The sequence below is a fragment of the Kogia breviceps genome, chromosome 8 (assembly GCF_026419965.1).
Source record: "Kogia breviceps isolate mKogBre1 chromosome 8, mKogBre1 haplotype 1, whole genome shotgun sequence".
Classification (NCBI taxonomy): domain Eukaryota; kingdom Metazoa; phylum Chordata; class Mammalia; order Artiodactyla; family Physeteridae; genus Kogia; species Kogia breviceps.
In genome coordinates, this window is record NC_081317.1 from 7,703,045 (window position 1) to 7,716,785 (window position 13,741).

The following is a 13,741-nucleotide window of genomic DNA, read 5'->3' on the forward strand; positions in this document are numbered from 1 at the left end:
GCAGTTGGACCCTCCTGAGTTCAGATCCTGCTTTGTCCATCAGCAGGGGTGTGACTTTGGGTGGTCTCCGGGAGCCTCAGTGCCCTCAGCTGTAGAAGGGGTGGCACAGAGTCTCCTTCCGGGGTTGCCGTGAGAAGCAGGCCAGCCGCGTGCAGGAGATGCTCAACCTGTGCTGACCCTCCACCCGCCGGCCCCCGTCTGGCCATTAACCCGAGCCCCTCCGGTCTCCAGGGTGTGGAGCGGTCACTTCCTCAGCTGTCCACTCGCCGTTCCTGTTAGGTGGGATGAGGCTGGAGGTCGTGTCTCCTACGCCTGCCCCTCCCTTCCGGAGCGCGTCCTGCCGTGGCAGGGGGCCTCATTTCCACCACGTGCAGCTGCCACCCCCGGGGCCCACCGGCCCGTGAGGCAGCTGGAGAGGCTCGGTGGACCACCCCCACTGGCTCCCACTCACCCCCAGGGCACAGGGTGCCTCCCCGGGCGGGGGAGCGCTGACTTGGTGGGCTTGGTCGTGCTCCTCAGGTCCAGGAGGCGCTCCAGGGGCTGGACAGCCGGCACCCCTCGCCCACCCTGCCCCGACCCAGCGGAGAGGGTTGAGCACGTGGCACCGGAGCCAGGCTGCCTGGGTTCAAGTCCCTGTTCTGCTCTGCCAGTGGTGGGCCTCGGGCCGGGGTCTTAGCCCTAGAGCTCCCGGTTTCTTTGAACGTGGGCTTGGACTACGGGTAGTAGCTGCCCCAGATGGTTGCTTGGGAGGGTTCGCGTGACCTTGGATCGCCAGCACTTGGAGAAGGCTCCTGTGGCAGCTGGTGTTGTGAAGTGCTTTGGGTGGTGCCTGGCACACACAAGTGCCATATGAGCGTTAGCTGTTGTTGTTATTATTATTATCATTATTATTACTGGTGAAGAAGGGGGCTCTGGAGCCAGGCAGCACTGGGCTGAGGGCCAGCTGTTTCCTGGCTGGGCAGGACTGGGCAGTTTATCTAGCCTCAGTTTCTTCATCTGTAAAAAGGGCTGGGAGTCCATCCTGGGAACACCGTTGTGAGGCTCACTTGAGATGGCCAGTGGCAGCCCAGCTGGAGGGAGGTAATGGCAGCCGAAGGAGCTACCCAAGACCCCGGAGCAAGGTTGGGGGTGGGACAGGCAGTGCTGGAAACAGACAGCTGCCCCCAGCCTGATCTCACCCTCGCCTTGTGTTTTTTCATTTTTTGTTTTTATGTTTTTGTTGTTTTTTTTAATAACACGTACACAAGCAGATTCTTGTTTTGAAAATACCTTCACTTTGTGATACTAAGTGAAAAGTGAGGGTTTCCCTCCCCGTCCCAAAGGTAGCAGGGCCCTCAGCTCCCTAAAAGAGGACCCTGTACCCGTGCACTCACTGTCCCTCTGACCCACAGGGAGGAGGTGCAAGAGAACTGTGTGCGGTGGCGGAAGAGGTTCACCTTCGTGTGTAAGATGAGTGCCAACCCGGCCACCGGCCTGCTGGACCCATGCATCTTCCGTGTGTCGGTGCGCAAGGTGAGAGGCCAGGGGGCGCTGGTAGGGCCACTGGGCTTCTGGCTTACGGCGCATGCCCTGAGTGAGTCAGTCAACCCCTTCTCTTGTCCTCCTTCCCTGGGAGTCAGATTGGGGGGTGGGGTGTATTGGGGAGACCCATGAGGTCCCTGGGATCCCCTGGTCACCCTGCTGCCTTTGTCTGTTTCCCATGCAGGAGCTGAAAGGTGGGAAGGCTTACTCCAAGGTAAGCGGGGCCATGTGAAGGGGCGGCGGGGTGGGACGGGATGGGTGGATGGGACAGGCATGAGGGAAGCTCCTAGACGAACCTCCAGCCGCCTCTCTTGCCCCAAACAGAAGACGCCCTGCCCTCCATGAGATGTATTATTTTTTTGAAATATCTTTTTTTTTTTTAATTTATTTTTGGCTGTGTTGGGTCTTCGTTGCTGCGCGCGGGCATTCTTTAGTTGCGGCGAGTGGGGGCTACTCTTCGTTGCAGTGCGCGGGCTTCTCATTGCGGTGGCTTCTCTTGTTGTGGAGCACGGGCTCTAGGCGCGCGGGCTTCAGTAGTTGTGGCTCACGGGCTCTAGAGCGCAGGCTCAGTAGTCGTGGTGCATGGGCTTAGTTGCTCTTAGTGGGATCTTCCCAGACCGGGGCTCGAACCCGTGTCCCCTGCATTGGCAGGTGGATTCTTAACCTCTACACCACCAGGGAAGTCCCTATTTTTTTTGAAATATCTTTATTGATGGTCTTTGCACTTAACATAAAGGCAGTGGATGCTTGTTGCAGCACAAATGGGACAGAGGTTTTCAGAGTGAAAGGGTGGTTTCCACCCTATTCCTCTCTAGGCCTCCTCCTCAGACTCCACCATTTTGATTTGTTAGGGTCTTTCCAGACCTTTTAAGAAAAAAAAAATGCATGAAATATACGTCCAGAGCAGTGAATAAAATGTGTGCATATGGTTTAGAGGATCATACAAGGAGGACCCTGTGTGTGTACTTGCGCACATGCAGGTGATATGATTTTTAAATTCACAAGAGGGACTTGTTCTAAACAGATTCTGCATCTTGGTTTTTTACTTACCGGTACATCATGGGCATGTTTTTGTGTCATCACAAATTTCCTTTTGCTGTCTAACAGCGGCGGGGCCCATCGTTTGGCTGGGTGAAGAGGGCTCGGCCAGGCCCCGCTGTTGCACGTCTGTGTGGTTGCCGGGCTTTCCCTGTGCTCACAGACAGTTCAGGCCTACGCATTAAAACCTTTTCCACTGGGGAAGGTGGGGGAAGATGGCTCTGGAAGGGTTACCTCTGGCTTTGAATCAGCCTGCTCTGCCCTAAGCCCCCTTCTCGTGGGGACTCTCACCCACCCTCTGTGGCCTGGGGAGGCGCCCGGCAGCAGGGGGTGGGCTCAGTCAGTCCAGAGGGGACATGCCTCTGCCTCACCTCACTCTGCGTGGAGAGCCCGAGGGAGGTGCTGTGCGGGGCGTGTTCCTTCCCACCGACCAGAGCCCAGGAAGCTCAGTGGACCAGGCCTTGTACTCCTCCTTGGCCGGGGCGCTGATGCCCTCTCCAGAAGCAGAGGGCAGGGTGGCTAGAACCGGGCTGTGGAAGGTGCTCTCGGAGTGGAGATTTCTCCTGTTGATGCATGTGGGTGAAGGACAGCCAGGAAAGAAACTGCCAGCAAACAGCTGGAACATCCCACCTCCTTCCCCCGCCACCCCAACAAACCTGCTATGTCACATGTCAGACCTGCCAGGCCCTTCCCTTCCACTCTTTAATCAAACCTCCACCACGGGCTCAGCTCCCCTTAATCAGAGGAGGAAGCTGAGGCCCAGAAATGTGGTGAGACTTGATGCTGATCAGACCTGGTGTCACTTCTGGCTCTGCCGGTTAAGGTGTGTGAGCCCCTGAGCAAGTCACTTCCCCGCTCTGAACCTTAGTTTCCTTGTTTGAAGCATGTGCCCTAAGCTCTGCAGTAGAGACTTGCGTGCAGCAGGTGCTCCATAAATGTCCCTGGTTGGCTTGGTTCGTCTTCCAAGTCGCCAAGCCCAGCATCCCCCCAACCTCAACCTCCAGGTCTGGCAGACTTCGCTTCCACCCAGGAGGCCTTCTCAGCTCATACACCATGTTCTCACACTTTCTCGTTTCCCTCCGCATCCCTTGCCCTCTTCTGCATCGCAGGAGCAGCTGGGAGTTCCCACCAGCTCCTCACTCCAGCTCCCGCCAGGGTCTCCTGCTCACCCTGAAGTGCCCTCCACCCTCGCAGCCCAACGCCAAGTTCCCACGGGCCTTCCCTCCCCTCCTGACCGCTGGCCTGGTGGCTCCCACAGCACGGCCTTGTTTCCCAGGGAACAATGCGTCTGTGTCACAGACAACAATGTCCTTTCATCTCGGGCGCTGCCCTGGTGCACGCTGGGACACGGCACAAAGGACGCTTTGTGCAGCTCAGGGATGTGAGCTCCTGGCTTTGCCACATTGGAGCCGCCAGCCCGGGCCTCTGTCCTTGCGTGCCGGTTATGCAACAGTCATTCTGGGCCGTGGGGCGGGCCCGAAGGCTCTGCCTCCCCTCCCCATCCCACCTTGCCAAGCTGGCCCTTGGGCTGCCAGCCGTGCATCCGCACTCCCGCAGCCTCCTACCCTCTCCTCTGTCCCCACAGCTGGGCTTTGCTGACTTGAACCTGGCGGAGTTTGCAGGCTCGGGCTCCACAGTGCGCTGCTGCCTGCTGGAGGGATATGACACGAAGAACACCCGACAGGACAACTCCATCCTCAAGGTACCAGGGCTCTGCTGCCCCATCCGCCCCTCCCACCAAGGGGCGGGGGCAGACGCGCTCCTTGTCAGCGTCCCCTGAACGGTTGTTAAGAATACAGGTTCTCACCTCAGACAGGCAGTGAGAGACACTGGCAAAGACGTGGGCACTGGGGTCAGGAACCACCATCGAAGGCCTGACTCAGGCACTGGCCTCAGTTTCCCCATCTATAATCGGGGGTCAGGGGTGGACCCAATAGTCTCTTTAACGCTTTGGTGAGCACTTTCGGAGAGCTCAGCGTGGCTGAGTGTTTACCACCCCTTATCTCGTGGTGTCTGGCAACAGGCCCGTGGGGTATGGTATCTATTATTGGCCCCAGTTTTGCACCGCAGGGGCCTGAGGCACAGAGGTGAGCTCATCCCCCTGGGTCACAAGCAGAGCTGGCACTTGACCCTGCGGTCCAGCTCCTAACCACTGCCCATACGTCATGAGGCAGCCTGAGCTCCCAGAGCATCCGTGAGCAGAGGGGCCGCCCTCCCCAGACCTGGCAGAGCCGGGCAGCTGCTCAGAGGGCCCAGCCACGGGAAGGCCTCCAGCCGGGGCATCACCCTCCCCCCAGGCAGCTGCCTCTTTGGCCTCTTGGGACAGAGATATCTGGGCATCCGCTGCCAGCATGCCTCTCTTCCTCGTCCCCACACCCTTCCACCTGGCTGAGAAAACCACACCTCTGCGAGCTGACCCAGCGGGAGCATGTTATGCCTGGCAGGGCCGGGCAAGAGCTCTGGAGTGTCCTGGGCCTTTTGCCGAAGAAACCAGAGGCATCTTAAAAGGTCCAGGCTAGTTGTGAGAGCCAAGCCCTTTCAGCCTCGCCCCAGTGACCCAGTGCATCCTCAGGCCAGATCAAGGCCGCAGGGGCAGGTGGCCTCCAGTTCAAGGCCATCTCCCCCACATCCTGTCTGCAGGGCCTTGAGCAGTCCCTTCCCCTGAGTCTGAGTCTCAGTTCCCTCATCTACAGCCTGGGGCCATCACGTACCTTGTAGGTTGCTATCATGGCCAAATGAAACAATCCGTTAAAAACAAAGCCTCACCCCGGCGGTCACCATTTCTGTCAGAGGTGTCCCTGTGACCTGAGCACCTCTTTCCCACCCCATCACCCTCTGCCTGTCGCTCCGCCCCAGCCCAGATTTGGGGACCCAATCCTTGCCTTGTTTAGACCATTGCCAAAATCGTTGCTCGAGTGGATGTTACATTTCTAATGGCTTCTTGCTTTACTTTATTCAACAAACTTTCACAAGCCCCTGCCCTCTGTGTTGGAATCTGTGAACCCCTCCCCACCGCATAGGCATCGAGAGCCTCCCTCCCACCTGCTCACCTGCTCTGAGCGCTGCAAGGGGCGCGGAGGATGGAGAGTGTCTGCGGCTCCTCCCTTGAGGGCCTCACAGTCTATTTGTAGTTTTGCAATGACAGTAGCTGACTTTCCCTGCTCACTCACCCCGTGCCAGGTGCCCAGCATCCTCTCCGCTATTCCACGAGGTAGGCGTTAGGGTCAGTTTTGTCCTCTGCACGAGGAAACTGGACTTCACTGAAGTTTGGTGGCTTCGCCAGGGCCAGCAAGGGACAGAGATAGGATCAGAGTCCAAGCCCATCTGAAGCCAGAGCAGGGAGGCCACAGGGAGGCCGGGCGCCTGGGCTGGGGAGTGGATGGGGCGTGGCTGATTTCTCTGGCCTTTGCACAGGTCACCATTGGAATGTTCCTGCTCTCTGGAGACCCCTGCTTCAAGACGTGAGTGCTGGTGCAGGACGCCTGAGGGGTGGGGGCTCTGTCCTGGACACGGGGACGGGGGACAAGGGACTGTCCCCTCCTCCAGGATCTTGGGTTCCCCTGTCTTCTCCGACCCCAAAGTGGGGCACTCCGGTCACACCCATCTGTCTTCCCAAGGCCGCCGTCCACTGCCAAGTCCATCTCCATCCCAGGCCAGGATTCCTCCCTGCAGCTGACATGTAAGGGTGGCGGGACCAGCAGCGGTGGCAGCGGCACCAACTCCCTGACAGGGTCCCGGCCCCCCAAGGCCCGGCCCACCATCCTCAGCTCAGGTACTGTTCCTCACCTGCCCTCCCTACCCCTCCCACGGCCGAAGGCTTTTACCTCCCCGTATCCCTAGGTCCCAAGGGGGATGCTTGCTGAGAAGGGAAGGCTAGTGGGATGGCGTGCACCCACCCAAGCTTCCGTCAGGCAGGTGTCTGAGCCCCTCCTGTGATCCGGGCTCTGTGCGTGGCCCCAGGATCACAGCAGCGCCCTGGACCGAGACTAACCGGGTCCCTGGCCTAGCAGGAGAGACAGGTGTTAATGAGACAATAAATATGTCAAATGCATGTCCACCTACAGCTGTCACAAGAGATGTCAGAGAGACACAGAAGGTGTCCGCCTGGGGACGACCGGGGAAATCTCCCTGAAGGGCTGTCATTTGAGCTGAATCTGGGGTGTGGTGTGCAGTGTTCCTGGTATAGGGATGTCCTGTGAGCTCTTGCTCTGCTACTTGCTGCGTGACCTTGACTGGCCGTTTTGCCTCTCCGGGCCTCAGCGTCCTCCTCTGCACAACGGGATCCGCAGTAGCAATCACATCTTGGGGTGCTCTGGGGATGAGCTGAGCAAACGGACGTGCGTGCCTTGCCTGGCACATAGTGTGTCCTCTGTATTTCCCAGCACGTGTTTTGTTAAATTATCATTCTTACTAATATTATGAAAAATGTAAATGAGCTTGAATCCCCAGAGGAATCAGTGTGGTAATTAAGAGGGGGAGGTGATACCAGGAGAGAAGGCTCCAGCCTGCACCCACCCCCCCAGCCCTGAGTGCTGTGCGGGGTGAAGCAGGCCCCGCCGAGCACGAGCCTTGGCCTCTGCACCCCTTCCCCGGGGGTGAGCCCAGAGCCGGGAGGAGGACTGCCCCTTAGCTGATCAGTAAGCAAGGCGGCACACGGCGGCCCTAATTTGTGCCGCAAGGTCAATTAGGGCACAGGCCCTCAGGCCCTGTTTGCTGGGTGATCCTGCCCCCAGGGGATGGGAGCAGTGAGGGACCCTCTGACCCCAAGGGCCAGCTTCCCTCCACTCCCATTTTTCCTGCACACCCAGCCTAGTGGGGCCCAGAGCAGAAAGCTGGGCTTCTTAGCTGCCTCAGCCTGGGGGCTGCATGCAGGAATGGGGGCTCCCCAGCTCCACTGCCCTCTCCAGCTTCAGGGTGGGGAATCCCCAGAGGAGAGATCTGGGGACCAGGCCACTCCAGCAAATATGGGGCCTTTTTTGCAAAGTAGAAGAGGTGCCTCTCCCACAGGGGGTGGGATTTGAGCCCCCACAAGCCTCTGTAGCTGGTTTCCTGCCTCTCGCTCTCCCTCTTCTGCAACCCCTCAGATGCGGAGAACCTGCCGACTTGAAAAGCCATGTGGCTTTGGGTGGGGATACAGGCAGGCCTGGGGTCCATGCTATGGCCTGGGTGTGCTCATCTCCGAAGAGAGGATGGATGAGTCCTTGCTTCCTGTGTGCCCTGCGCAGACCCCACCTGGTTCCCTGGAACCTCCTGCTGTCACTCCCCGAAAGTGTGTTCGCTGCCTCCCCCACCCCCTTATTCACTCCACTCCAGCTACACAGACCCAAGCCCATTCAAGCCTCAGGGCCTTTGCTTATGCCGTCCCCTCTGTCTGGAAAGCCCTTTCCCTGATGCCTTATCTGGCTTGCTCCCTTCCACGCATCCTAAAGGTTTCGCATTAAGGCCACCTCCTCAGAGAAGCCTTCCCTGATTCCAGACTGGGTCAGACCCCCCCCGTACACTCCCTACTCTGCGCCACTCGCCAGTTGTGGTTAATCGTGGGTCATGTTTGTTCAACGTTCTTCTTTCCCACCACTGGTGCCTGTGACACCACGTCTCCTGTTCCCAGCACCCGGTAGAGCACCCGGCGTGGAGGACGTCCCCAACAGATATTTGTGGAATGAACGAATGGCCCTGGGTTCGAGGGGTGACCTGCGGCTCGGGGCAGGTTGCTGCCCCCCTGGACCTCAGCTTCTCAGTCTCTTAAATGGAAATACATAATGTGCTGTCCACCCCCCGCCACACCCAGAGGAGGAGCAAGGGCGAGGGTGGGCACACTGGTAACCCGTGCCCCTACCCGGCTTCCAGGGGTGCCAGAGGAGCCAGACCAGAACCTCTCCGGCCCCGAGGAGGTGTTCCACTCCGGCCACTCCCGCAACTCCAGCTACGCCAGCCAGCAGTCCAAGATCTCCGGTGAGTGCCCGCCCGGCCCCTTGCCCTTGGCCTTCCACCTTCCACCTTCCCCGGCTCCCGGCTCCCAGTAATCAACGTCCCCGACCGCCCCCCAGGCTACAGCACCGAGCACTCGCGCTCCTCCAGCCTCTCGGACCTGACGCACCGCCGGAACACGTCCACCAGCAGCAGCGCCTCGGGTGGCCTCAGCGTAGCTGTGGAGGGTCCCGAGGGCGGCGAGCGTGAGCACCGGCCCCCGGAGAAGCCGCCGCGGCCACCCCGGCCCCCACATCTGTCGGACCGCTCGTTTCGGTAAGTCTCACCGAACGTGCTCCTGGAGAGCAGACCCCGCCGGTGGCTCCCTGAGCCTCTGCTTCTCTACCTGTAACGGGGATAAGGGGGCCCCCGCCGCAGTGGCGTGGGCATGAGCTGCTGCTCACAGGCGCGGCGCCCCGGCCTGGCACGCATGCTCGGTGAGCGGTTGCTGCGTGCGGTTTAGTGCCCCCCTGTCCCCGCCTGCTCCCTCCTCTGCAGCCTCTCCGAGGCTGGCACTTAACCTCTCAGGGCCTCCGTGGCCTCCTCTGGAAAACCAGGTCGTAGCGGCATCCGCACGTAGGGTTTGATGTGAGGGTTGAGTGAATACAGCCTGGAGCAGCTCCCACGAGCATCCTGAGCGCTGCGGGGGCTTTTGGTCCTGTCGTCGTCGGGCCTGCTGCTGCCCTGACTGCTGTGACTCTGCCCCGCCCCGCCCCAGGAGGAAGAAGGACTCCGTGGAGAGCCACCCGACCTGGGTGGATGACACGCGGATTGACGCTGACGACATCGTGGAGAAGATCGTGCAGAGCCAGGACTTCACGGATGGCAGCAATACTGAGGGTGAGCTGCCCGCGCCGGCGGGCCAGGGACGATGCCCAGGGGCTCCCTGGCGGCACCGCCCCGCTCAGCCCCCATCCTTCCCTGTGTCCCCACAGACAGCAACCTCCGGCTGTTCGTGAGCCGCGATGGCTCCACCACCCTGAGTGGCATCCAGCTGGCCCACAGGTACGGCTGAAGGTTCTGGGCGGGTCACGAGTGTGGCTCTGGGGCATAGTGGTGAGAGCATATGGCCTCTGCAGCCCACTGACCTAGCTTTGAATGCCAGCTCTTGTCAGTGTGTCCTTGGACCAGTCACTTCTCTCTGAGCCTCAGTTTCGCCATCTGTCAAATGATGTGGACCACACCACCTTACCTGGAAACCTGGGACAAAGGCCCTGGGTTTGGTTTTGGGGGGTTCTGAGGAACCTTGGTAAGTGCGTAGCACAAGGCTTGGCACATAGCAGGGGCTTAATACATCTTTATTTTGGATTCTACTTTTCTTTCCCTTCCTCCTGGATCTGGGAACTCCTAAAAACTGATGATGATGACTTGTTTATTTATTGAACAAATATTTATTGCACACCAGCTACACACCAGGTACTGAGCTATCCCTAGGTGCTGGGGATACGGCAGTGAGCTACACAGACTTCTGCTACATGATGTTCAGAGACGAGGAGGTGGTAGGATCAAACTTGGACTTGAACTCTACAGTTTTATAGAGTGCCCTCTCATGATCATTCACTTACAGCTTGCTGTGTGCCTGGCTCACTGAATGAATGAATGAATGAATGAGTGAGAGGTAGAGCTTTGCACCTGCGGGGCTGTGCTGAAGCCTTTTCCCCTGGTTCTTGTGGGCCAGATGGGAAAGTGCCCGTTTAACATCTCCGGCCGGAGCGAGAAGGGGGCTTTGCTGGGCCATGGAGGGTCTCCAGACCTGCCCTCTGGTGCTGCTCTGCTGACCCCTACTGGCTGAGGCTTGAAATTGCAACTGCCATCTTTCCATGGCCTCCTCAGCTGCCCCGGGTGGGGTGGGCAAGAAAACAGAGGGCACTTCCTTGGGGCTTTGTGACATCCCTCTCTAGCCCCCTCTGAGGATGAGGAGACTGAAATGCAGGACGGGAAGAACCAATCTATTTGGCAGCAAGGTCACTGCAGAGCTGTATGCTGAGGCCTGAATGTCCACAATCCCAGGGGTGGCCCTGGCCTCCCTCAGTGGGGAGAAGAGCCGATCAAGCTCCCCAACCTTCTACTCCGCTTTAGCAAGCCTCATAATCCCTCTGAGCCTGTTTCTTCACCTGTCAAGTGGGGCAGCTGCAGACCCTGCCAGAGTTGTCATGAGGATGGGCGCAGCACACACCAGCGTGAGAGCTGCCGGTGCCCGGGGGGGCTTGGGGCACGGTCTGTGCCAGCTCTGCACTCCTACAGACTCCGATACTTAACATCTGTGTTGCCCTGGGCAAGTGATTCAACTTCTCTGAGCCTCAGTTTCTTTCTCTGCAAAATGGGGCCCGCTTGTGAAGTAGTCCCAAGGGCCTGGCCCAAAGGACCTGGCGCAAAGGACCATCAAGGATGACAAGCTGACCTGTCTCTCCCCGCAGGGTCTCCTCTGGGGTCTATGAGCCAGTCGTGATTGAAAGCCATTGAGGAGCCGGCGTCCAGGCTGGAGAAGGGCCCTGCCTTCACAGGCGTCCGGACCCAAGCCATTCCACAAGGGACCTTCCCCTTCGGGTCACCATCCGTGCTGCATTTCATCTGTGCCTGCTCCATGCACTCCAGCCCCAAAGCATCATTCCATTGACCTCCCGTCATTGCTGGGACGCTCATGGCCCCCCAGGGCCCCGGGCACCACTGTGAATATTCTCCTCTGAACCACTAGAGGGCAGGACACATGGGCCCGTGAAGCAGGTGGGCCAGACAAACACGGCGGGGACTGTCCCTCTGTACACCCACCTGGCCCCTCGGCGAGGACATGCAGCCGCTCCTGCACATGCAAGGATGCTTGTGGCTGAGGGGCCTCTTGTTCTGTGTCCCTGCTCACTCCAGGAGCACTGGTCCAGCCAGTGGCCCTGGCAGGGCCTTGCTCCATTGCTCCCTTGCCCTCGGGGGGCCAGTCCACCCCTGGAATCCTGCCACCATGGCCCTCTGACTGCTCAGTGCTTCAGCTGTCCCTTCCCTGTGTCCCGGGGGACCTGCTGGCGGCCTCCTCCTGGGAACCAAGACCTCAAACCCCACCCACACTCCAGATTGAGACCCCACCTCCCCCTGCAACGAATGTTCTCCTGCTGCCCTGGCAGCCTGCACTTTGCACACGCTTGTCTCCAGCACAGCGCCCTGGCCCTCACCTGCCTGTGCTCTGAGCCCTTCCCAAGGATTCCTGGGCGCTGCCTGCTGTGCAGTCAGCAGCCCAGCAGCCCTAGCAGCCCGGCTGGGACGTGGCACCGCCCCTCCCCCATCCAGTTAGCTCCAGCTCAGGCCCGAGCCCCGTGCTGAGAAAGGTCAGAGCATGGACGGTGGTTCCCCTCTGCCCGGGACTGGGTCCTGAGCAGCTGGCTTCCAGTAGGAAGCCAGGGCAGGTGCCTCCCAAGCCCTTGGAGGTCAGTGGCCTGGCTGGGCTGGGCTTGGCAGGCAAAGCACCCTTTCTCTCCTCTCAGGGTCAGCTGGCCTAGGCCGGGGCCGGTGCTGGAGAGGCAGGTGGGCTGTGACTGGACTGGCCTGGAGCTGGCTTCCTGGCCAGAAAAGCCTCAGCCATCCTCTGAAAGCATCCCCTCTGTGGGCAAGGGCGAGGTGGGGTCCATTCATGGGGTTTTCCCAGCGGGGGGCAGTCTGGCCCTGCCCCCGCCCCCACCCCTCCCTAAATCCTCTGCTCTCAGCACTTTCCCCGTCCTGGTCCTGGTTACTTGCTTGCAGGTGGGTTCTGACTGCCATCCAGTCCCTGGACAGACCCCCGTGCCGCTCTTAAATTTCATGCATTTTGTATAAACCCAGCAGGCTGGTGTTTACTTAGCCCTCTACCTTTTTCCTTTTCTCTCCTCTTTTTTTCTTCTTTCTTTCCTTCCTTTCTTTTTCTTTTCTTTTTTAGAGTTCACAGTTCGGTATTTTCTCCTCCCCCAGGCGAGGGGAGGTGGTTCTGTTCTCTCCCTACCCGCTGGCTGGGTCCCAGCAGGGCTGGGGATCTGGGTGGGGGCAGATGGGGGTGTCTCCTCCCCAGGCTGGGAAAGGTCCTTGCCCTTCTGCCCCACTGGCAAGAATTGGAGTCTTGGTCTTGGAACCTCCTGGCGTTGGGACCAGAGCATTTCTAGGATTTTTGTTGTTGTTGTTTTTAATTACCTAACTTTTAGAAAATGAATGTTAGAAGGTGCCTGCTGAGGCAGGACGGAGCATTTGCTCTGGCTGGAGAAGGCTCTGGTCAGCTCTGCGGGTCGCTTCCTGCCCTACAGACACCTGGCACTTTAAAAGGGAGCTGGCCGCACTGTCTCCAGTTGAAGTGACCCCCAGAAGATGGGGGAATGCTGTCCTTCCCTTCTGTATCTTCATGACCTCAGCCCAGTGAGGAGATGCATTCAGGGTGTATTTGGGGTCTGATTCAAAGTTCTGGGGCTTTAGACAAAAAAAAGCTGGCTTTGGTGCTGTCGGGGAGAATTCCCCAAACCAGGAACCCCAGTCCCACCCCTAGGTGAGGTCTGAACTTGACAGTCACCCCAGAAGGAGACAGAGCCTGCCACACACACACCCCCCACGCTAGGCTCTGGGCCAGAGTAATTGGACTAACAGAATTCGGCCAAAACCAAATTAATGCTGGCTGGAGCCGGAGGCGTGGAGCCCTGGCCTCATCCCCACGTGGGAGCTCTTTCTTCGACCCTCTGGTCCCCTCAAGCTCAGTGAATTCCCATTAGGTGCCCACAGCTCCGGACTTAAAAATCCTATATATATATAGAGAGAGATAGAAAGAGTATATTAGAGATATTTTCGGAAAGGAATTGGTCTATGCAATGCCAGTTTGGAATCTTCTTGAAAGACAGTTTAACGTTTTTACTAGGAGATTTAAAGAAAAGAAATAAAGGTCTACCATATTTTTAGTTTTTTTTTTTTTTTTCTGGTCACACCACAAACTGACCACATGGCATGATCTGCCAGGACAGAGAATGTCCATGGCTTCCTCTCTTTAGGGAGGTGAGCAGGGAGATGGGGGGAGGGGAGGTCTTTTTTTTTTTTTTAACACCCCTCCTTTCTAACAGAATGTGATACCACCACCCCCTGATTCAGTGGGCTGTGTTTATATCTCTGTCCCAGCTTCTATTGTAGAAAATAACATTGTAAAGGGAAATCAGCCTAGTGTCAGTGTCTTGGTTTGGGGGGGAAAAAAAATTAAATGTTGCAGTTTTTGTTTGTTATGGCA

General features: G+C 58.4%; 1 protein-coding gene across 1 annotated transcript in view; it reads left to right on the top strand.

The window, feature by feature from the left end:
* Positions 1-13,741, top strand: part of EEIG1 (estrogen-induced osteoclastogenesis regulator 1) — a 36,558-nt gene extending 22,817 nt beyond the window's left edge. The window contains exons 2-11 of the mRNA XM_059072632.2: positions 1,392-1,512; positions 1,706-1,735; positions 4,145-4,261; positions 5,974-6,020; positions 6,177-6,331; positions 8,407-8,511; positions 8,607-8,802; positions 9,245-9,366; positions 9,462-9,531; positions 10,944-13,741. Coding sequence (XP_058928615.1) covers positions 1,392-1,512; positions 1,706-1,735; positions 4,145-4,261; positions 5,974-6,020; positions 6,177-6,331; positions 8,407-8,511; positions 8,607-8,802; positions 9,245-9,366; positions 9,462-9,531; positions 10,944-10,989 — 1,009 coding nt within the window. The 3' untranslated portion in view covers positions 10,990-13,741. The remainder of the gene's footprint in view (positions 1-1,391; positions 1,513-1,705; positions 1,736-4,144; positions 4,262-5,973; positions 6,021-6,176; positions 6,332-8,406; positions 8,512-8,606; positions 8,803-9,244; positions 9,367-9,461; positions 9,532-10,943) is intronic.